This window comes from Pollicipes pollicipes, unplaced genomic scaffold, assembly GCF_011947565.3.
Source record: "Pollicipes pollicipes isolate AB1234 unplaced genomic scaffold, Ppol_2.1 Scaffold_4740;HRSCAF=5597_pilon_pilon_pilon, whole genome shotgun sequence".
Taxonomy (NCBI): domain Eukaryota; kingdom Metazoa; phylum Arthropoda; class Thecostraca; order Pollicipedomorpha; family Pollicipedidae; genus Pollicipes; species Pollicipes pollicipes.
Window position 1 is genome coordinate 19,128,554 of NW_023596545.1, and position 23,416 is coordinate 19,151,969.

Here is a 23,416-nt window from a genome sequence, read left to right on the forward strand (position 1 = left end):
CGTAGCGTAGATCGTTGACACGCTCGCTGTTGCTGCATGTGATCCGGAAGGCTATCCCCCGACTGAAGAGCAGGGCTGTGACGGGCATGAATAAAAGGTATATAACGTATCAAAAGTGAACATGACAGGAGAATGGCAAATTGCCACGAGTGAACATATAGGTAACGTGGTATTGGAAGATCGAAATGACTTGGCAAGACTTGGGATGGAACTGAGCAGTCCTTCAAGATGATACGGCGCTTGAGGAATGTTAGGCATGGTAAGTATTAATGTGAATTAAGATGACCTCCTCACAATAACTATATACGCATCAATTCCTCAGCAAGTTTCGTTTCGAATACATTCTTGGCCACGGACCTTACTCACAGAATTGATAAGCCCAAATTTGAACTTATCACTTCTTTGAACTTCTTTCAAACATGAACTATTCATTTGAACTTTTCGATCGCGTGAATGGGGTCCGTGACCTTCATGAGTAGTCCTTAATCGGACAAGCTCGGTGATAATTGTCAGCAGCATTGCCTCGGGATTGCCAGGTGATGAAAACCAACATAAATTTCTGCTGGCCCAAGGCCAGCCCAAAGGAGGCAAGCAATAGGGTTATACTATATCTTTATTCAGATTAAAGGGAAAAAACGCCAACTTTAATTTTGAAGAAAGCTTCCGAATTGTCAACACAAATCAGACCCTCTCTGGTTTCTGTGTTGATTGATCGGTTCGCTTTGTGGCAGATCTTTCGGCAACGTTCCGCGAAGTTTAAGGGCTGCAGCAGAGCGATTCAGCTAATTGATTTACTGAGTGTTAACACGCGCTCGGGTGGGAGGTTAACTTGACCCCTCCCCAAAGGTCTTTCCAGCATGGTCTCCGAACGGCCTGATGCAGCCGCGCCAAATTTTGCATACTGCAGACAACTGAACGGCGAATCGTTAAACATTATAAAATTTAGATGCACCTTTTATGTACTTTTTATGTTCGCTGACCTGCGGTAGATCAGACAGGCCATGGATTATGCGCCGTCAATTTCTAGGGCATTGTTCAATCTGAGACAACAATGGAATATTAGGCGAGACCATACATCTCTGCGATACTTTCTAAGGCAACACAACAATTAAATAAACAAATTCAATTGACCTAAGGTCAGTTTTGAAGGTTAGACCAAGGTCAAAGCCAATCTTTCTTAGTACTATAGTGTTAACTCTATGAGGTAGTTTCTGGTGCTCATTTCAAACCTATTGATAACGGGAACCGCATAAAACATCTTTCATGCTCTTCGCAAAGGTCAGAATAGGTCACTGACCTTAACTAACCCATATTTCGTTTTTAGGAACATGCTGCCCAGCGCAATCTTCGTAGCTTATTCAAATGCAAAACTCAAAGCAGTCTTGTATGATTTTGGTCCACCATGAATTTGAAGGGTCAAACCAGGTCACTGACCTCAAATGATCATGCGACCTTTCGCTTAGAACAGGTATCTAGATTCTGGGGGATTTCAGGAGACCAACCTGGAGATTAACCTTGTCTGGCCTTACTTGACCTGAAGGTCGTGACTTAAAAACCTCAAACCTTGACCTGAGTGAGCTCAGCTACAACACAGTGAGTTGACACACACGTAACCTGAGTGAGTTACAGGGTCAACACACCCTGCAAATTTTGTGACTCTAGCTCTCTTAGTTCATGATATCTCCAGCTGCGGGTCAAATTGACCCCCTCCCCCACCCCAACCCCACCCCAGCGAAGGGTATCCAGCCGACCACCCAGGCGCATGTTAAACATTTCCCTACCCCAGTTTCTGCAAAGCGATATGCCCTTTCATAGCTTGTCATCGCTTCTGCTACCTGGCCATATGTAGCCACCGCCTAACTTTTGCACTAGATCACTGATAATTCCGGCTGAGACATGCACCTCGGATGGGTGCCGGTGGATCCCAGCGATTTGTCCCTTACCCGTTAGGTCGAGTTTGGCGGCCAGGGTCTGAACTGAAAGTCATGGCTTCTAATGGCCACCGCTTACGTTTGCTATTAATACGTTGGACCAACAGCATTATACCAGCCATGCACACTAATCCAATGTGGTCATTTCATTGCCACCATGTGTGTGCACTGGAGCTGCAGTTTTTCTAAGTACTTGCGCCTGTGCCCCCCCCCCCCCCTCACAGCACAAAGCCGCTGTCATACTCAGATCTGCTCACTTGCGCTTGTGCCCCCCGACAGCACAAAGCCCCTGTCATACTCAGATCTGCACACTGTGTTCACGTCGCGATTCTATTTGCATTGATGCCGCATGTCAGAGGCAGCCAGCGTGTTGGTAGGCCGCGGCAACCCTGCCATTTTCGAAGCCGCGCTCTCGTTCACGAGCCCTGTGATCTGCGGCGCTGGGTTGACATTTGCGTGGCGGCTTTCTGCGGTGTGAGCCGGCCGGCCAGCCAGCCCCGCCCCAGACACATTTCAACCTGACCCCGCCAGTGCCTCTCAAACTGTTCTGCGCGTCGACGGTGTCACTGTTTCCGTCGCGAGCAATGATGACACAGCCTCCCGTGCCATAATGGCGCGGCCGTCCGTGCCATGATGACGCAGTCGTCCATGCACTGTCCTCACCTTGTCCTGGTGATGCCACACTGCAGGTGTTTGATACGTGTACTGTCGTCACCTTGTCCTGGTGATGCCACACTGCAGGTGTTTGATCCGTGCACTGTCGTCACCTTGTCCTGGTGGTGCCACACTGCAGGTGTTTGATCCGTGCACTGTCGTCACCTTGTCCTGGTGATGTCACACTGCAGGTGTTTGATACGTGCACTGTCGTCACCTTGTCCTGGTGATGTCACACTGTATGTGTTTGATCCGTGCACTGTCGTCACCTTGTCCTGGTGATGCCACGCAGCAGGTGTTTGATCCGTGCACTGTCGTCACCTTGCCCTGGTGATGCCACGTTGGAGGTGTTTGATCCGTGCACTGTCGTCACCTTGTCCTGGTGATGCCACACTGCAGGTGTTTGATCCGTGCACTGTCGTCACCTTGTCCTGGTGATGTCACACTGCAGGTGTTTGATCCGTGCACTGTCGTCACCTTGTCCTGGTGATGTCACACTGCAGGTGTTTGATCCGTGCACTGTCGTCACCTTGTCCTGGTGATGCCACACTGTAGGTGTTTGATCCGTGCACTGCCGTCACCTTGTCCTGGTGATGCCACACTGCAGGTGTTTGATACGTGCACTGTCGTCACTTTGTCCTGGTGATGCCACACTGTAGGTGTTTGATACGTGTACTGTCGTCACCTTGTCCTGGTGATGCCACGCTGCAGGTGTTTGATCCACGCACTGTCGTCACCTTGTCCTGGTGATGCCACGCTGCAGGTGTTTGATACGTGCACTGTCGTCACCTTGTCCTGGTGATGCCACGTTGGAGGTGTTTGATCCGTGCACTGTCGTCACCTTGTCCTGGTGATGCTACGCTGCAGGTGTTTGATCCACGCACTGTCGTCACCTTGTCCTGGTGATGCCACACTGCAGGTGTTTGATACATGCACTGTCGTCACCTTGTCCTGGTGATGCCACACTGCAGGTGTTTGATACGTGTACTGTCGTCACCTTGTCCTGGTGATGCCACACTGCAGGTGTTTGATCCACGCACTGTCGTCACCTTGTCCTGGTGATGCCACACTGCAGGTGTTTGATCCGTGCACTGTCGTCACCTTGTCCTGGTGATGCCATGCTGCAGGTGTTTGATCGGCAGTGGAAGCTTCCTTGGGCGACCAAACACGCCTTCACCGATGGCATTCAATCGATCACGAGAACGGCGATTGGACCACGCCACATCTGGCGAACTTAAACAGACCTGTGATATATCCGTAAAAAAATCAAGGTGACTGAAACGCATGACATTATACATTACATCATAGAAGGCCTTCAGCCCACGGAACAACGCACGACTCCATTTGTGTTCCGAGAAACCTTGTGAACTACGTACCTTGTGGGGAGTGAATAAGACGATCTTTAACCAGAGCACTTCCCTCTGTAGTGGACCGACGTGCAAGCCATTGTGGCTCTGCTGATCCAATTGCGATGCTTGTATTGAGCACTGAGTTTGTTGTAAGAGCCTTGGAGATTTACTCAGTCACCACTGAGTGGTGACTACGCAGCACAACTTAAGTCCGACCATGGCATGTTCCAAGTCCGGATTTCATCACACCGTTTTTGTAAGAAGCAGCTAGCGGGTCTCAAAAATGCTATGCAATTGAGCCACACAGAACGTCACTCCTGCTGGCCTCCAACAGCGTACACAGCTCGCTACCCAGCCCTCCAAGCAACGCCCCCCCCCCCCCCCGCCGCCGTTTTTCCCTGCCCAGCACTGCTGTCGCAAAAACGTTTCTCTTTTCCCGCTGTTCCTCGCCCCTTGCGCCCGCTTCGCCGCTTCCGCCGCACACCAAATAAAGGTTTCCCTTCACAGTTTTTAAGATTTTACTGGCATGTTTATGCAGGCTTTGAAACATAAATCAGGACACTGAGAGGCACATTTCGAGTTGAATACCGTCGGCACATCAATTGGATACCGTCGGCAAAGGCATGTTTGGTCGAACACGGAAAACAAAGCAATATTCCAGCATCATCAAGTGCTAGAGTTTCTGACGAAATTGTAAAAACTGACCCAACACAAGGAAACTTAAGATTCTACAAGTAACATTAGAGATTTATCGAAAACTGGAAAGCTGCTGTCTGCGCGAGTGCCAAACAACTATGTTAAACGCAATTCATGCTGCCATTTTTGGGCCTCCCTGCTGGTAGATCATCTTGCAAATGTGGAAGAAATCTCAGCAGTCTACCGCGGCTCTTATGTAAGGCACATTGCAAATGCGGAAGAAACTTCAGCAACGCACGAAGGCTGTTATGTAAGCAGTCGTTGAATTAGTTATTGAACTGCGTGCTACCCGGCTGTCACGACAAAAATATCTGCTTTCCTATCATTAGTGGGACATACTTTGGGGGATACAGCGAACAGGTACTTTAAAGGAGACGTTGCCCCTCAATGGACTCGAAACACGCAAAATCCCATTTAAGCTCCATCCTGGTAAGTAGAAGCAAGCTTATCCCATTTAAACATGGTGATTCATTTTGAAACGAGATGATTGCAGCCAGATGATCCGGTATGATTGCACGAAAGGGGCACTCTGGTTGTAAGAAAAAATTATGAGTTCTTAAAGTCTCTAGCATCAATTGCAGTACCATCACCGGTTATATCAGCGTATTAAATATTGCGGTGAAAATCACTCCAGTGAGCTGATGCAAAGTTCGCTCGTGCACGCTGAACGGCTTCCCGACACTGGGGGCGCTCATGCCACTTTAACACAGATGTCGCTGAGACCGTACCGATTTCGCCTGAAGCGTCCTGGTATAGGTGGCGTCTCGGTCGCATGGCCGGATCGTCGGCTGCCCGGTGAACGGCGTCCGGCTGTGGCGAACCACCTGCCGCTCGGCGCGCCAGTCGAGCCGGCGGGCGCGCGTGGCCAGGTCGCGTGGAGGCACCACCAGTGCAGTTCACAGCTATCGATTGCGGGAGCGCCGCAACCTTGCCTGTCAGGTGTCGCCTGTCGCGGGAGCGTCGGAGCCCCGGCCGCGGACGCCCGGCAGCGCCAGCGGCGGGCCCACAGCCGTCCGGTGGCTGCTGCGTGTGAGCGGCGCGAGAGGCGTCCGGTCAGCCGCAGGTGTGACGGTGTGGCGGCTCGCGGCCAGTGGACTGGGACAGTGTCAGCGAGCTCTTCGGGCCCCGCCGACCTCGCCATGATCTCGTTCCTGGTGCCCCCCGAGGAGCGCGGCTTCAACCTGAACAACGCGGTGCCGCGCAATGGCGTCGGCTACCAGAATCCGGTCACCAACGGGCGCACGGACAGCATCATACGGCGTGACCTGACCTCAGGTCAGGTGACGAATGAGCCGCACCGGCCCGGTCGGACCTCGCCGAACAATAACTCGTGTCGCGTCCCCACCTCGCTCACTCTGAATCACTTAGACAACCGGCCGGCAGCCGGTCTTTCTCCGCGCCAAATACCCCTGGCCTTGACCCGTGACCTGCCGATGATGGACGACTCCAGCAGCGACGACACCACCACGGGGTCGCTGGCACCTCTCCACGCAGATGACGCGTCAGACGAAGTGATGACTCCAAGCACCGAGAACACGCACGGGCCATCCTTCTGTGAGCAGAAGCGACGTGCTCCCGCCACGACCGCCTCCACCCGCTCCGGCAAGCTGAAGAGGTCAGTCACCGCGACCTGCATGCATTGGCTGCCATGGACACTGGGCAGGAACGATCGTGCAGGGTCATTATGGGCTCGGAAGCCAGGTGCCTGCACACATGCACCACACAGGTGTCCCCCTTGGTTGGACTAAGTCAGCTCATTACCGTCGGCCAAATCCGATCCCCTTTGCACCTAAGACGCGCCCCTAAGCGTGTGTTTACACGCGGCCTGGCATCTTCTGGGGATATCATTCCACACGTATCAAAGGCTATATTGGTGAAACCATAGCGTAGCAAATGCTTAGTTTCATACAGGAAAAATAAACGTGGCACCATATTCCAAGCACGGTACCATTGCGCATACTTCACTCCATGCTTTGAATAAAAACTATGACCTTGCCGGTTTTCAGTCATTCCTTCAGCTTAGATTAGTACTGTAGCGCAAATATCTGCCTTGAAGTATCCCGCGTAGCTGGGTTTACCTGGGGTCAGGTACTTAGAGGTTTATGTAAGGTTCAACCTTGATCTGCCGCAATCGCCCTTTTGAGAGCCATGGGATAGCGGAGCTGGGTAAGCGGCCAGGTGACACAGCACTCACACCGGTTGTCACCGTGGGTTCCCCAGCGCCGCTCGCACGGGGAGGTGAGCGCGGGTCTGACGAGAATGCTCGGACTGGACTCCCTACAAGGCGGCCCTGAGGCTGACGCGTGGAGCTGACGGCCGCCGCGTGCCCTCACTGAGACGGAGAGGCATCAGGCGTCAGGACAAGGCGGGGCATGTGGAGAGCAGGGCGGCTGCTGCTCGTGACAGCAGGCGAGGCATGTGGAGAGCAGGGCGACTGCTGCTCGTGACGGGAGGCGGGGCATGTGGAGAGCAGGGCGACTGCTGCTCGTGACGGGAGGCGGGGCATGTGGAGAGCAGGGCGACTGCTGCTCGTGACAGCAGGCGAGGCATGTGGAGAGCAGGGCGACTGCTGCTCGTGACAGCAGGCGGGGCATGTGGAGAGCAGGGCGGCTGCTGCTCGTGATGGGAGGCGGGGCATGTGGAGAGCAGGGCGACTGCTGCTCGTGACAGCAGGCGGGGCATGTGGAGAGCAGGGCGACTGCTGCTCGTGACAGCAGGCGGGGCATGTGGAGAGCAGGACGGCTGCCACTCGTGACGGAAGGCGGGGCATGTGGAGAGCAGGGCGGCTGCCGCTCGTGACGGGAGGCGGGGCATGTGGAGAGTAGGGCGACTGCTGCTCGTGACAGCAGGCGGGGCATGTGGAGAGCAGGACGGCTGCCACTCGTGACGGAAGGCGGGGCATGTGGAGAGCAGGGCGGCTGCCGCTCGTGATGGGAGGCGGGGCATGTGGAGAGCAGGGCGGCTGCTGCTCGTGATGGGAGGCGGGGCATGTGGAGCGCAGGGCGGCTGCTGCTCGTGATGGGAGGCGGGGCATGTGGAGCGCAGGGCGGCTGCTGCTCGTGATGGGAGGCGGGGCATGTGGAGAGCAGGGCGGCTGCTGCTCGTGACGGGAGGCGGGGCATGTGGAGAGCAGGGCGGCTGCCGCTCGTGATGGGAGGCGGGGCATGTGGAGAGCAGGGCGGCTGCTGCTCGTGACGGGAGGCGGGGCATGTGGAAAGCAGGGCGGCTGCTGTTCGTGATGGGGACCGGTGTGTGCTGGGAGCTGAATTCGGCTCATAATTGCCTTGGGGAACGGCTGACTTCCATCGTCCATGGCTTATATGGCATGGACAAGGCGGACGGCACCGTATGCACAGACGTGGATGTCACAGCTGTTGAACCTCCCGGGTCTGATTGCGTCCAAGTGGCTACAGCGCTAAGACTATGCAGTGAACCCCGCAAGCTGCACGATGCAAACATTGTCAGGGAGCCGCGCGATTGTATAGTTTTCCGACACTAGCAATGGGTCACTGGTAAAATAAAGCGATTGCTGAACTCTTACTTCAGTGCCTGTACAACTTCCTCAACAATAAGATGAGTACAACTTGCTCGCCATTGCACTCCACGACGTTGCAGACATCTGCGCCAGATGGGCGTCCTGCTGGGTGGCAGAGCTGGCCGTGCTGCCATCTGTCTGATGTGGGTCCTGTGTGGTCCCAAGACGGCCTCCATCGGGCGGAGGCCATTAGTACGATGGGTCGGCGGGGACTTCTTGCGGCCTGCGCTGGTTGTCTCGCGTGTTGTCTAAAGAGTTGAAAGGACACCCTAGTGATCTGGGAAACGGGTTGTCGATAACTGTCGTGAATAGCGGCACCGTTGGCGGTAATTTTCGAGGAACTGTTTGCATATACAACAGATGCCGCAAGTCGTCTTAAACAGGCGGCGGCTATGGTGTCTGTTAATGTCAGTTGCCCGACAATGGATAGCCGGTTGATAACAGCCGGTGATGGGGGAATGCTGGTGAGGATCAATATACATGCCACAGTTATGGAGCATGGCTTTCGTGTGTTTTGAACTCAGAGTATAAAGGCTGTATAGCAGTCGATGCGAATCGCTCCAACTCGCAGAGCGGCCCGGTCGTTGCCATGGACAGCTATCGACCGAGCATGCGGACCACCCGCAGAGTCACACGGCCACCCGCAGGGTCACACGGCCACCTCCGACTGAACCCGCCGCGACCGATTTGTCAAAGCTGAATGACATCGTGATCATTGATCTGTTGTTCGCGATGTCTCGTGCGCTCAGCGCTGTACAGAGTGTGACGTCACGGTGGATATCGCTGCTGACAGCTGACGTCACAATGCCCGAGCTGTGGGAAGCCTGGTCGATTGCGCTGACCAGCGCGCGGTAGCCGCCCGGGAAGCAATGCCCTGTTTGGAAAGCATGGGTAACGGGGCGGCAGTGTTATCCTGTTTAGATGACAAGGCAGCCAGGTGCCCGGTGAGCCGTCTGTACCTACACAGAGCCAATGAGAGCAGATTCTTAAACACACTATTGCAAGCAGTTCGGGTAAGAGCTTGTTCTGTTCAGCAGCGCGGTGTTTGCCGTTGTTCAGTTGGGTCATCCAAATCATGAACATTCCAATCTCCAATCAATTGAAGCAACAATGCAACACATGCAGCAATGGAAGATTAAGATACTCACAATGTGTGCTATTTAAAGTGGAAGACATTTTTGTGTTGATTTCAACTCACATGAGCGAGGCGATTCTACCTGACGGATGACCGGAAACATTATGATACGGCAAACGCTATAGTTAGCTTATGAGAAGCTTTCAAACCACGGTGTTGCTGGGTGGCTGTGTTATAATGTTTACTGAAACAACTGGTGTGCGGTGTGGGTATTCTGAGGCAAAGAACCTCATACTGCTCTAGTTTGCCATATGGGATTATAAGTGATAAAGCCAATTTAATATCCACTGATTGATTTAAATGGCGTGCTCAGGTCGGCCAAGTTCCTTTTGGATGGGTAGATGTGCACCAGCAACACTTGCCCAAGAGTCCTGTACTGCGGAGCACCGTCTGGAAGAGTGCGATATGCGCCTCCTGCATCGTCAGTCGTCTTTCCACTCTCGCTGCACCAAGCCACAGCTGTCAGCGGAGATGGTAGCCGCCTCCGAAAGTCTCCCGCTCGTTATTGGGACCGGACTGCTCCAATTCCGCGGCCCTCCGAACGCTACCGATCTCAGACCATAGACGGCCACTGCTTCGTTGCCACGGAAGGTCCTATAAGCCCTAGGGTCAATTATGGCCATAATCTACCGTTGGCGGGGCTGGCCGTAGCGTTTGCAGTACCGAACGTCTGGCTACCCGGACCGGGTGACAGAGACCTGGGACCCCGGCCGGGTCACGAGGACCTGGCCACCCACACCGGGTGACGGGGACCTGGCCATCCAAACCGGGTGATGGGGACCTGGCCATCCAGACCGGGTGACGGGGACCTGGCCATCCAGATCGGGTGACGGGGCATCCAGGCCGGGTGACGGGGACCTGGCCACCAAACCGGGTGACGGGGCATCCAGGCCGGGTGACAGGGACCTGACCACCCACACCGAGTGACGGGGACCTGGCCACCCAGACCGGGTGACGGGGCATCCAGGCCGGGTGACGGGGACCTGGCCATGCTTTGGGCATTATGCCTGCGAGGATAAGAGCGACACTCTGAGCAAAGGATGCTGTGTGTCTGTAAGCGAGAGCACGGTGCTGCTGGAGGCAGGAGGCCGCAAGCTGACAGTGTAAGGCTCGATGTTAAGAACGGGCTGGGAATCGCAACGTTTGGTACTAAAAGCGCTGAAGTCCTTTCCACAATGGCATATTTCAGAAAAAAACAAAGTCATCCAGGGTGGAACCTGCTGGGCGCACTAATAGTTTGAGCAACACAGCTTTTGTTGCAATACATTTGCCACCCAGTCTCACGCATTTTCTATCAGATATGAATGGATGTACAGTTGGTACCTTTTGAGATTGGCTATTGTGAAACAGGCTATGTCTGCTCATTGCGGGCTGCACATCTGCCAAAGAGATTCTGGCTGTAAGCGGAATATGGGACGTTTGTGGGTATGCATGGCATCTCACGAGTACTGCTCTCAGGTTGTTTGGGCAAAATTTAACCACAGACTGTCCATGGAAGGGGCCACGGTCTCCTCCTGAATATAAATTCATAGTATGGCCACCCTGCCGTCTATTTTGAGCTCCGTTGAAAGAATGCGCAGATTTTCCAGAAATAATCGGCGCCTGCTTGAGGCAGCTGCCAGTAAGCCCCAAGCAGTATCTTTCTCCGAAACTAGCTAACCAGAAACGGAGATTACGAGTATCATCCGCAGGAGAGGTAGCGCGAGATTTTCCTGAGAATAGACGAACGTAAATGACACAGACACGACCCATTTCGGCCGCTCTGCTACCATCGATTCCCTCTAGCTGCCGTATCATCACCGCCTTTGTTCCGGTGGTCCGGCCGTTACCACCAGGGCTGTTGGCGTCAATCGCAACAACAGAACACTTACAGAGAGGCCACAGAGCAGAGATTGGGGCAGAGATTGTTCTATGGTATCAAACCCCGGGACAGAGGTTGAGGCAGAGATTGTTTTGTGGTATCTCGTTTTGAGCTTTGTCTGCGGTTTGGCGAGGAGGTTTCCACTGAATGCTCTGCTGAACCATGCGTCGAATTAACTCCGCATGTCATCCCTCCGTTTTGTCGCTGTTTTCTCTGAAGAACTGCGCCAACGGTGCTGGTAAGGCTTCACTAGCTCCCAAATGCCGCAACCTCTGAGTTACGGCGTTTCAGCCCGGTAATTTCGTCCACATTCCTCCCTCACACGGCAGAGATTACCAAATGTAGCTGCAATACATGTGATGGGGATTCATACGGGCATGGAAACTGCGCTACCCATGCTACAACCCAAGGCACCAGGTGATAACCTCTATAAGCTCATTGCGCAAAAACTGGATGTGGCACATACCGGGCGCGCAGCTGGTTTTCATACCGTAATGGCGCTCACCGCCGCTGTCAGGCATCACATGTCGTTCACTACCGCTGTCACGCATCACATGTCGTTCACTACCGTTGTCACGTATCACATGTCGTTCACTGCCGCTGTCCCGTATCACATGTCGTTCACCACCGCTGTCACGTATCACATGTCGTTCACTACCGTTGTCACGTATCACATGTCGTTCACCACCGCTGTCACGCATCACATTCGCTCACCACCGCTGTTACGCATCACATGTCGTCGTCCGCTGATTAAATCGTATGCAGGGCCCTCCAGGACCCTCCCAAATCGTTCAAACCTAATCCCTGAGGGAGTGCAAGCAGGGGGGCAGTGAGAATTTACACTGGGTGTGCGGACTGCCATGATTTGCGACCGGGGGGGGGGGGGATAATTCTCACGAGTGATTCACAGTCTCATAACCTAAGCACTGCGACCAGACTCACAGACCCAGGAACGCTAGTAGATACCGTAATTAGCGTATCAGTGAGTTATCGATGTTGGTTTGCCAAAGTTCTTTAACCGACCGTTTCAGCTGCGTGACGTACGTATTCGCTCGGCTATCCGCTGGTGTTGTTGCTCAATTACGATTGTTGGGCCCAACATGTCGCTGCCCAAGGAAACGTCTATGATATTTAGCGTCGTGGTGATAAACTACCCTCGAGCCTGATGGGGGGGGGGGGGGGGAGGGCGCTAAAACACCATGATTTCCCTTGGCTACGGCACTGCGAGTCAAATTTGGACAGAACCATTAATTCTCTTTCTGTCACCATCTGTCCGCCACCCCCGATGGCAATGGGCGCACTACAGGCCATGGCATACTCAAAGAGCCACTATCAACCGGGCGGGCTGGCCTTTATGGCTCCGTTCATCCGACGGAGGTATGGGTCATGCTCCATTGTTCCATAGGACACGATAGCCATGAATGAAATATCATGGGATTCATAGAGTCATGAATTTGCAGGGAGACAATTTTTGCGCCGCTTCGTAAGTGAGTCAGTGCGGTGCGGGTGGACACAATGCATTTATGCCGCACGAACCATTCACGGAGCGGCCGCAGCCCGTATCGTCCCTGAACTGACCCGTTTAAACGCACGTTTTTCTGCGCAGCGTGTGAGATGAGTCACACCAACACGACAGCTCCGTCCAATCAAACCTGACGTCAACACTGAAAAAGACACACACATTGACAGATGCGGTGCGTGTATCCCCAGACCTCACAAACACACGCGCCGTCCGCACATGTCACGCGGTATATTTGGGGCAGAGCGGACAGGCCAACGCCACCTTATCGCCGACTAAATATGGCCCGGTCGTCACGCAGCGGCGCCTAGCGTGTCACGCGGCGTGACATGCGGTGTGACAGGCCAGCTGCCAGTCTCTCCCAGACAGCTGTACCAAGGTGGTGCTCGATCGCAGACTCGCCCCACAGCGCCGCCCTGTGGGTGTGCAGACGACGCCGGTCGCCGCCGGCCACCGTGCGTCGGGACCCACGCAGACCGCGACCGCGTACTGTTGCGGAGGAGCAGCCCGCTGACCGGACAGAAAAACACAGTCGGCGACCGCCGAGGCTTTTTGCGTCCCGTCACGTTCGGAAAAGTGCGGGCTGAATGGGCGGCCGCCGCCTGGCCGCAGGAGGCGGGGCCGGACAATGGCCGCAGCGGTCACCGGTGGCGGCGGCGCTCGTCGCCGCTTCCATGGCACCCCGTACATGAGCCGTGTCAAGGTCACGCCGCGCCCGGCCGCGCTGACTTCCGGCTGTGCGATGCGGGCGCTGCGCGGCGGCATTGTTTGCGCGCCGCACCTCCTCTGCCGGCGGACAATCGCGCCCCGGCTGCGGGCGGGGCTTCGTGTCGTGCCGCTGCCGTCAGCCGTCACCATTCAAACGGGTCAGCTGATGCGGGAGTGGCGCGCCGCCCGCACCCCTCGCCCCGCATCGGCCGCCGGTGCGGGCGCAGCCGATGACGGGTCGCTCGCCTTGGCCCGGAGCGCTTTCTCGCTGCTGCCCGGGCTGCGTCGCTGGTGAAGAGGTCGTGAGTCATGTGCCCTCTGCGGCGGGGTGGTAGCGCCGGCGGCATCAGCCGAGTTAGCTAGCGAAATGCGGCCTGCTGACAGCGGACGTGTGCGTTATCAGAGGCATCTCGGAAATGTCACACAATCAAAGGCGCTGAGGCGACGCTGTCGGTTTGCCAAGCGGACTGATGATGCGTCACAGCGAACGTCATCTACGGCAGCCCCTGTGACTTCTCCGGTATCAGCTGCGCCCTGTATTGGATGCCAATAGATACATCTGCCAGAACACTATCAGTGAGGCAACACTCAGTGTAACCTGACACACAAACCGGGAGTCAGAACCACATCCAACAGGGCAGCAGGAGGCGGCCGCCTTGTTCGTAAAACCGCTATGTTGCGCAAATACGCGATGAGGACCAACTACATCACGAGTCAACTGGGTGTAATGTTCGGCGGTTCTTTATTTCTCGTACACCACAGCATTTCCACATGCCACAGTTCCAGGACCATTTTTACTCGTGCTCTCTCATCTTTGACACTGGTAATTCATATGTTACCAATGCGCTGCTGAACTTGTGCAGTGTTCTGGATGCCCGGTTTTGCTCGTTAGCGCGCCGCGAGAGTGCATACTACTGCGCTGAGCAGTGGCGTTGGCCTGAGCCGTCCATGGACAGGGCGTGGGTTTGCCAGCCTGTACTGCCCATGACCAGAGTATTGTTTTGCCAGCCAGGTATCGTGCCCTGTGCCGTCCATGGCCAGGGCTTTCTTTTGTCAGCCAGGTATGTGCCCGGTGCCGTTCATGGACAGGGTGTTGGATTGCCAGCCAGGTATCGTGCGTGTCTCCGTGTGTCCCATGTCAATCCAAAAAACTCCCCAAAGGTTTGTCAACTAATCGGCAGAGTTCTCTGGAGTTCAGGAGTTCTAGACCGAAAGCGAGGTGGCTCGGCTGGATTGCTGAGACATTCCCATGGTTCTCATGGTATCTGTGGTTTTGTGCCGGTCAGCTCCAGCATTCCCTCGCAATTTTACTATGGCACGTGGCGCTCCGATGTGGGAGTAACACCCCCCAAGTGGCTTATGGTCTGATGCATTACTCAACGTGCAATCAGCTTCATCACGGCGGAAGTACGCGGAGAATAATGCTGCAACTTATTCTCAGTAGGAATCAGTAAATACATGTTTTGATTAAAATGCGCTGAGGTAGCCAGTTAATATTTTTTGGTACGGTTGGAATTAATTTAATTTCTCTGAAATTTCCATAACTAAGAGAACTAGCCGTGGTATCGGAGTATCTGACCCAGAGATACTAAATTAACAGAACTGGTTAGCCTGTGCGTGAACTCACTTGTGTCAAAATTTGATATTCTTAGGCCGTGATCTTCAGGTAAAATAAGGTCAAACAAAGTTTAACTCAAGATTGGTGTCCACGGTGCCCCCAGGCCTTTTTATGCAACCGCCTTGAACCTAGATGCCTGTTCTAAGAAAAAGTTCACTGTTATTCAATTTAAGGTAGCGACCTTAGATTCTTAGAAGGTTATGGTGACCAGAATCCCGTGAAATTGTTTTAACTTTTGCATTTGAGTAAGCGTTAACGATTGCGCTATGCGGTATGTTTCTAAAGATAAAATGTTGAACTGGATCATTTTAGGTCAGTGACACACTCTGACCTTTAAAACCTCCGTAGGGTAAGTCTGTTGCAGTCGCTGATGTTGATCAATTTGGAATAATTGCCAGAAACTAGCACACACAGCAAAATCTCCAGTAAAAAGCATGCTCGCTTTGGCCTCCGTTTGACCTGTTTATCTCACCTAGTTCAATGAGATGTGTTGTTTTTATCCTAAATTTAATTGATGTTTTGCCTACAAAACTGTCCCAGTGATGTATTGCTACGTCTAACATTCCATTGTCGCATCAGAGGGAACAATGCTCTAGATATTGCCGTCGCTGATAGGCACGGCCTGAACTCAACCCACCATAGGTGCTACATTACGAAGTGCATCAGCTTTTGTTAATTTCAAAGATTCGCTATTTAATTCCCTACAGCCATGCAAAGTTCGGCGCGGCTACGCAGTGTCGTTCAGAAATTATTCTGTAAAAACGTTTGGTGGTCACACTGACGCCCGAGCACGTGTTAACAGTGGCTTCGTCTGTTTAACCTTCGGAAAACATTGCAGCTAAGGTACATAATAAAACGAAGGAAAAACGGAGACAAGTATGAGTGAATGACACAGAAGATTACATGTAATGCGTTGTTGCCTCGTCAGTTGATATCAATAATTTGCTGGATCAGTTCAGGCGAAGTCGCATATGGGTCATAGATCTCGTGAGTGTATGTTATGTGCCCTGATTCTGACTCGAAATGCCTCCGAAATCGTGGATCAGGATTAAGAGTGAGCTGTAAGGTACATGGTGAAAGTTGATGACGATTTTTTCCTAACAATAAATGATCAGGGGTAGACTTTTGACCCCCGACACAATTGGGAGAAGGACTGCAGCACAACTCAGCAATGCAAGGTGAAGCATAATATTTGTAATGTAGACATACAAGCGTGTAGGCCATGCAGTGCGTACAGGTTTCGGCGCGAGTCACGCGTGCCTCAAGCTTAGCGAAGTGTGCCCATGCCGCGTCACACTATATACGCGCACTTTCTATATACCAGTTCGAGAAGTCCACGGACTTACATTGTAGATTACGCGTCAACCGCATTTTACGACCCATGAGCCGTTGGACTCCCCCTCCCCCGCAGAGGAATACGATTATCGTAAGAACGTCGTGTGCCACTAATTCATAATTAGTTCGCTTTTTTGTCATGCGTGGGCATGAGTTGGCAGCTCCCTAGCAAAGCCCAACGAGAACATTTGTACGATGTTCTCGAGCGAACATCGTGAAGCGAACGAGCGAACCTGTTGGAGCGAACCTGTTCTTGGATGTATGTTGCGCATTCTAACCGAGAAAGATAACGCTACAGTTTCACAATGCCTTTATTTGTGAATCCATTAAATGATGGTGTTTAGCCAATATACGGAACAAAAACTAGTCTTATTATCGAAACCAAACCGGGTTACATTTCCTTTCTAGACGTGTCGAGCATTTACTCTCCCTTTCCAAGCGTGTGGCATCTTCCGAAGCATCTCTGAAACGACGGCATCTGTCGGAACCTCGGCATATCCTTACCCTCAAGGGCGGGCTCAGACCACGGCCGTACAGACAACCTGCCTGCCTATATTGATCACCGGCCAGCAGTCTGCAGCATCGCTATTTGACGAACGCTCCCTGATCACTCTGGCGATGCCCCCTCTTAAGGACCGCAGCGTCATGCAGCCCCATCCCCCCCCCCCCGCCCTCTGGACGCGCCTCTGTCCCCGTCCGTCCCGCGCCTGGCGACAGCTGTCTCCGGTCCCTGCAGTGTCGGCCATTGTACCCGTCCGTCGAGGCCACCTGGCTGGTGCAGGGACAGCTGTTGCGGCACACGCTCCGCGGAGCCCGCTCCTCCGCGACGGTCCGCTCCGCCGCGGCGAGTGCGGCAGATACAGCGCAGCGGTACGGCATCCTGCCTGGCGCAGAAGTCTGGACTTTTTCGGGTTGGTTGTGGGGGGAATGAAAGCCTTCCTGCCACGTGTGACATCGTTCCTCGTGTGACTGTGGCCCACCATGCAATCCACGTGTAAAGCATGGATCACACGCCCCCGATCCACGCACCAATCACCAACGGACTTTTTCATGTCTTGTTTTGCGTTCAACAGCTGAACTGGCCCGAGTCTTAGAACGTACCATGCGATCATAGGAATAAACAGTCCATTATCGAATTGTGGCCCGAGGGGTTCCCGCTGTGTTTCAGGGGACGATTACCTGTTGTGGGTGCCACTACGACCTTTTGCACCCCGCTCACCTGGGTCATGACCCAGGGCTTTACCGAGGAGGGAACCTTGACAATCCGTCTGAGGGTGGGTATACCTCTTTAAGCTTTCGTAGCGCTTTGATAGCGGCTGCGGGTGGACGAGGGCGTTAGACCACTAGGCCGTCGGTAGTAATCAATGCCATTGCACATGTCATACAAACAGACGTGCGGCTGGTCTGAACCTACGCTCTGTGGCGTAATCTGGACTGAGGTCACGCTCTGTATCGTAATCTGGACTGAGCTCACGCCCCGTTTAGTAATTTGCCCGATGCCCGCGCACATCGGAGGCCTTCTTATAATGCCAGCACTATTGTTTTTAAAGCCGCGGGCAGCGCCCTGACTGGCCGTCGTAGCCTCGTCACTGCCCCGACTCGCTGTCGTAAAGCTCGTGCGCCGCCGTAAGTGTCGCCAGTTCGGCCCGGTGCTGAAGCGAGGGCGGCTCTCCGGCCTGAACCCGGCTGCGCGCGCCCAGCCGCCGAGACGACCGCGACTGGCCGCGGAGACGACCGCGGACAGCCGCCGAGACGGCCGCAGACAGCCGCCGAAATGGCCGCGACCAGCCGCTGAGACGACCGCGGACAGCCGCCGAGACGACCGCGGACGGCCGCCGAGACGACCGCGACCAGCCGCCGAGACGACCGCGGACAGCCGCGGAGAAGACCGCGGACAGTCGCCGAGACGACCGCAGACAGCCGCCAAGACGACCGCGGACAGCCGCCGCAAAGGCAGCCGTCACGCTCTGCATTACCTATCAGCCTGCCGTCACCACCTGGCAGCGATCTCTCGGCGCTGAGTGATATGGTAGCAAGTCGGCATGTCAGGAGGGCTCCTGTGCTGGCCAAAACTGGATCCGCTATGTTGGCATCCGCCGATGTGCTGATGGATGTAACACGGGGAACCCGGATTCCGCCGTGAGCTTGTGTGCTACGCCATCGAGTGCCCCATGCGCCGATGCGCCACATGTCTCGGGTACGTGGGCCAAACGTCCACCGGGCAGCGACCTAGTTATCCGAATTGCCGTCACCGCCTCTTCTCCCTCCTTCCGGAGGGCCAATTCCAGATGACGCCACCTGGTAACCGCGGTCAGGCCAATTTGCATTAGCGGTGAGTGATGAACCTCCCGCGAGCTAATGGTCGAGCGGCGTCCCAAATGGTTGCTCATTTCACTTCAGAACAGAGATCGATCGCTTGAGCTCGGGTCTTGGGCCGGCTGGGGACTTGCGGTCAGCTGATGCACCAGATGTGTCCATAGTCCGCACCGTCCGTACCCTATCGCCCAAGTTGATGACGTTGCTGCAGTTGGCAGTACTGCGTGGCGTACGGGGCATCGACAGGGTGAGGCGGACGAGACGTTTCTTCGCGTTGGATAGTGAAAGACCGATTTTCACGCGCAAACTGTTCAGTAGACCCATTGGGGGGGGGGGGGGGGGGGGGGCGCTGCTGAATCAATCTGCCAGACAATACATTGTTAAACCTCTGACGATTGTCTGATGGTGCAGGCGTGATTGACCTTCAAGAGACTGAGTCAAGCGAACAATATTTGATATCAAGTGCGCGGGCAGTTCGGACATGCTGGAGCTCTGGTCGTGGACCGGGCATCCGCGGCGCTCTGTGCCGGCCGTGATGTTCATCGGCAGCCGGTGAATGCGGCTGAACATTACTGACTGGCGGCAGCAGCATGACAGTGGCGTGAAATGGGAGCTCGCGGCTCGGTGGGCACCGCCGCCTGTCGTGGCGGCCGGCCTCCGCTCAGCGCCGGCCAAGACGGGGCTCGGCGCTGGGCTTTCGTCGCGTGTGTTTCGGCAGTAAAACCACGATAAACGACTCGAGGCTCTTGCTTTAGAGACGAATTTGATTCAGGAATCGGTTCGTGGGTGGAGGGACTTACGGCCATCAGCAGTTAACCAGGGGCGTATTCAGTGCGGCGTTCAGGGAAGGCATACATTTTTGTACTTCGTATGCTGCGTCAAGATAGCAGCGATGATGCTGCCCATGCTCAGGCTGGCCGCCCCATAGGTTGATTGCTGAGTGCGCCTCTGCAGTCAGCCCAAAGCCCCCAAAGCGATGCATGTAGAATATGGAAACCCGATCCAGCCAGCTGGGACACAGCTGCGGGAACGCGGTGGACTGTTCATGTGACCGTTGATCCGCACAGGGACCGATGGACGCGTGCCATCACGTGCCTTCACGCACGGCTAAGTGGTGCTCACGCACTTCCTGGCGGGGCATCGACCCGCGGGGATGCGTGCTGGGTTCGGGGTGGAGACCGCCAACATGTGGCTCTTCCAGCTGGCGGCGGACTATTTCCATGGCCTTGACTGATTTCTAGAGAGCTCCATTTTTGCGTCGTTTACACGGTTGACGCATTTGATGCCGGTGGTGTCACGGGGGCTCGTGGTGCTGTGGCTCCGTGGCCATCGGGTGCTGATGCTGTCGTCCCTCCAACGGCACCTCAACGGTGCCGGGCGGAGGCCGGACTGAGGCTCCGTGGCCACGCTGCCAGTTTGAGGTGGGGGCGGCACCGCGTCAACGAGCACACAACAAATGGGCTCGAGTCACGGCCATCTGACTAACACATGGCGCTTGATATTCATTGGGCGGCTCCACTCGGCGGCTCCTGGGCCAAATACTTCCGATTCCATCGCGCCCCGCACTGACTCAGGAGATTCAGCTCACGGAGAGCGGGCAGGCAGACTACGCGGCTGAATGAAAGCGGTCATGATGGAGCATCATCATGCAAATGACGGCGGCGAAGCGACAGCGCTAACTATTTGGGAATGGCACACCTGAGCTACATTAGGGATGCGGAGTTTCTAAGAACCTGCTCCCAGGATCGCGGCGCTGTTGGGATGCGGCAGCTGAGGCGCGCAGCGGTGTTTTGTGGTTGTATTTGTGCGGTTTGTTGCCTCACCGCTGTCCTGCCAGCTGCCGGATAGATTGGCCGTCGCCATTACCGGCTCCCATCTTCAGTTTGGCCGTCGCCATTACCGGCTCCCGTCTTCCGTTACCGAACCGCTGCTTTCGTTCCTCCACTAAACCAAAGCTTTTTTGGACTAAGAAATTTACGAATGCATCGTTTTGAGGTACCGAATGAGCACAAGCTAGATTGTTGTTCACTTGGAGTGAATGCCTCAGGCGCAGATTCGCGGTCGCAGTTTTCCCAATCGAATAACAACTTGAACTATGTCGCTCGATGTGAAAAGTGAAGCAAGGTGTCCCGACTTCGTGCCTATCATTTTGCAGTTCTGTAACTAACGGGCACCATATTTCACCAGGACGTCCGCGTCTTAGCCATTCACACCTGTGTCAGTCAAGGAGCGCAACGTCTTGAGTCATGTCTTCTGCTGAGAGGCCCTCACAGGTGCACCCATTTCCTCGACAGTAACCCGCCTCAGCTGGACGCGTCGTGTGGCACCGACAGCAGCCCGTCGCGTGGCGACCCCGCCGTCGCCGCACACCCGCCGCTCCGTCGGACCAAGCCGCGGCCGGCAGCGCTTAATTGTCCGCGCCGTTTCTCGCCGCTCCTCCGTCACCGCCACGGCGCCATCGGGGCTTCACTATTGATCGCGGCGGGGGGCGGAGCGGGGGAGGGGCAGGGGTGGGGGAGGGGTCGGAGGGCGCCCGGCGCCACCCGCGCCCTCCGGCCGCACCTCAGGTGTGTGTCCCGGTCGACCGGTGGCTCGGATCAATTTCTGCCGGGGCGCTCGGCCGGCCGGCCGGCACGCAATGTTAAAACTTAATCCGACGCTTGATTTGCATCCAATCGCGACGCGGCGGCGGCGGTCGCGGCGGTCAGCCAAACGATCGCCGTCAGGTCGATGGCGTCCTCTAGCAGGCGGTGAAGGGCGTTTGACATACGACCTGGCGTGGGAGGGACGGGGTCATGTTTACAAGGCAAACATCGTCACAGATAAGGAGGAATTTAGAGTCAAGGTTCTTGCGGGGGGGTAGGTTGTAAAGTGCTTTCCGCACGCACACTCTAAGTTGCAGCACTTGTCTGAAAAGCCGATGCGTAGTTGAAGAAGCTGCACGTTGTTTCGCGACTCATTTGGGGCGATGCCAGAATACCACGGATTATCTGATAAGAGTGTTAACCATCATTATAAGAGTTTTTTCCCTAGGATATTTCCCCACTTGTTATCCGACGGCGCCGTTGCTCAACTGCAGCTGCTGCTGCCCGACAGTCGCCATCATCCGTTGGCAACAACTATCCGAGAACCCCAAGAGGTGTGACGCAGGGCTGCGGTGCGTCATCAAAACCTGCGCTACTCACCGACCTCAAATGTCGCTGGTAACGTCTGCAGTCCACGGCGGACACTTGAGCTTTAATTGTTTGGGCCTGGGCCGAGACCGGTCGTGACTCACTTATGGAGGGCACCGCTGTAGCGACCGACTCCTCACAAGCCCCGGAGGCCAGCTGCCAGCACGAGTATCACAGCTTTCGGACACTGGATAAGAGGGAGCCAGCGCGGACCGGAAATATCACACTTTACCATGCTCCGTTCATTTTAAGTGTAGCTTACGCTGCCATTAAGTGGCATACTTAATTTTCTACGACTTGCGCCACATTATGAGCAGTTCATATCCATATGCCAAACAATGTCAATTCAAAGTTCATCTCGTTCTCGTCCAGCCCTTTATCGTCTCGGAAACCACCACGTGACACTCGGAAACTCAGGGTGTGCCTTTCGCTGCAGGCAGTCCGTTTAACTGACGGCTGGTGTTGCGCGACGAGCCGTCCTTGTGCCGCTCCAACTGGCCCTACTTGGCACGAGCTCGCAAGCTCCCAGCTCTGTGTGACCTGGCTGACATGGCCGGACTCTGTGGCGTCGCTGTACTGGGCCCGAACCGGTGACCCGACCTAGTCACATGACTCCACCTCACGGCATCGTCTTGTGATCGACGTCCACAGTTTGTAGTGCCTCATCTTAATTGCCCGCCGTGACCCTTGAATCCACCTCTGGCCCATGGTCGCACTTTGGGGTTTGCTGGGTGATCTGGCCTGTACCCGCGCCACACTCCGTCATCAAGCCCTGTGGCCCCACCTATTGCCATGGCCCCAGCCATGATCCCCGTCTGTGACCACCTCGTGTACAGTGCGACCCCAATGGGTCTGGAAAGGACCCGGTGCCCTATCTCCATGAAGCCGGTTCGGGACCTTGCTTTGTGGGCGCCCCCCCCCCCCCCCCACGACCTCGTCCCCTTACGATTTTGTGAACACGGTCCATAGCCCCTTTGTGAATGGGCTTCGTATCGGTATGTGGTGGCCTGCTTCACCTGATTATGATCCTACCTCGTCATCTCACATCGTGATCGCTCTTCACGACCTCACGTCATGATGACACTCTGCATGGTGGCCTGCGTCACCTGATTATGATCCTACCTCGTCATCTCACATCGTGATTGTTCTTCACGACCTCACGTCATGATCGCACTCCGCAGTCCCTTTCCGTGACCTCACTTCGTGGTCCCACGGCACGACCCTTCGCCGTGGCCCGCTGGTGGCCCGACTTCGCGACGGTCGTGAGTCCAGTGGCGACCCGGCGCCGTCACGACCCGCCGAAGTCCACATGAGCCAGCGGCACGCGTGACCCTCCGCTCACGGGCCCGACAGCGGCGGCCGGCGCGGGCATGTCCGCGGCAAGGGGTCGGGCCTGGGCTCAGCCCGGCCCCGGCAGACCTTCTGGGTCATGAGCAATGTCCGGGTCAGGAGGGCACAAAGATCCCGCCGACGTGCGGTGAAATGGGCTGAGGCGCGGCATCAGTCGATCGCAGCGGCCTCTGGTGTCAGCAGCACACAGGCGTCTGGCGTCAGGCTCAGGTCTTCCGCGATAGTCCGCAGTCGGA

General features: G+C 55.2%; 1 protein-coding gene across 1 annotated transcript in view; it reads left to right on the top strand.

The window, feature by feature from the left end:
- The first annotated feature begins 5,494 nt into the window (after positions 1-5,494).
- Positions 5,495-23,416, top strand: part of LOC119098655 (uncharacterized) — a 57,068-nt gene continuing 39,146 nt past the window's right edge. Inside the window, exon 1 of the mRNA XM_037221634.1 lies at positions 5,495-6,245. Coding sequence (XP_037077529.1) covers positions 5,770-6,245 — 476 coding nt within the window. The 5' untranslated portion in view covers positions 5,495-5,769. The remainder of the gene's footprint in view (positions 6,246-23,416) is intronic.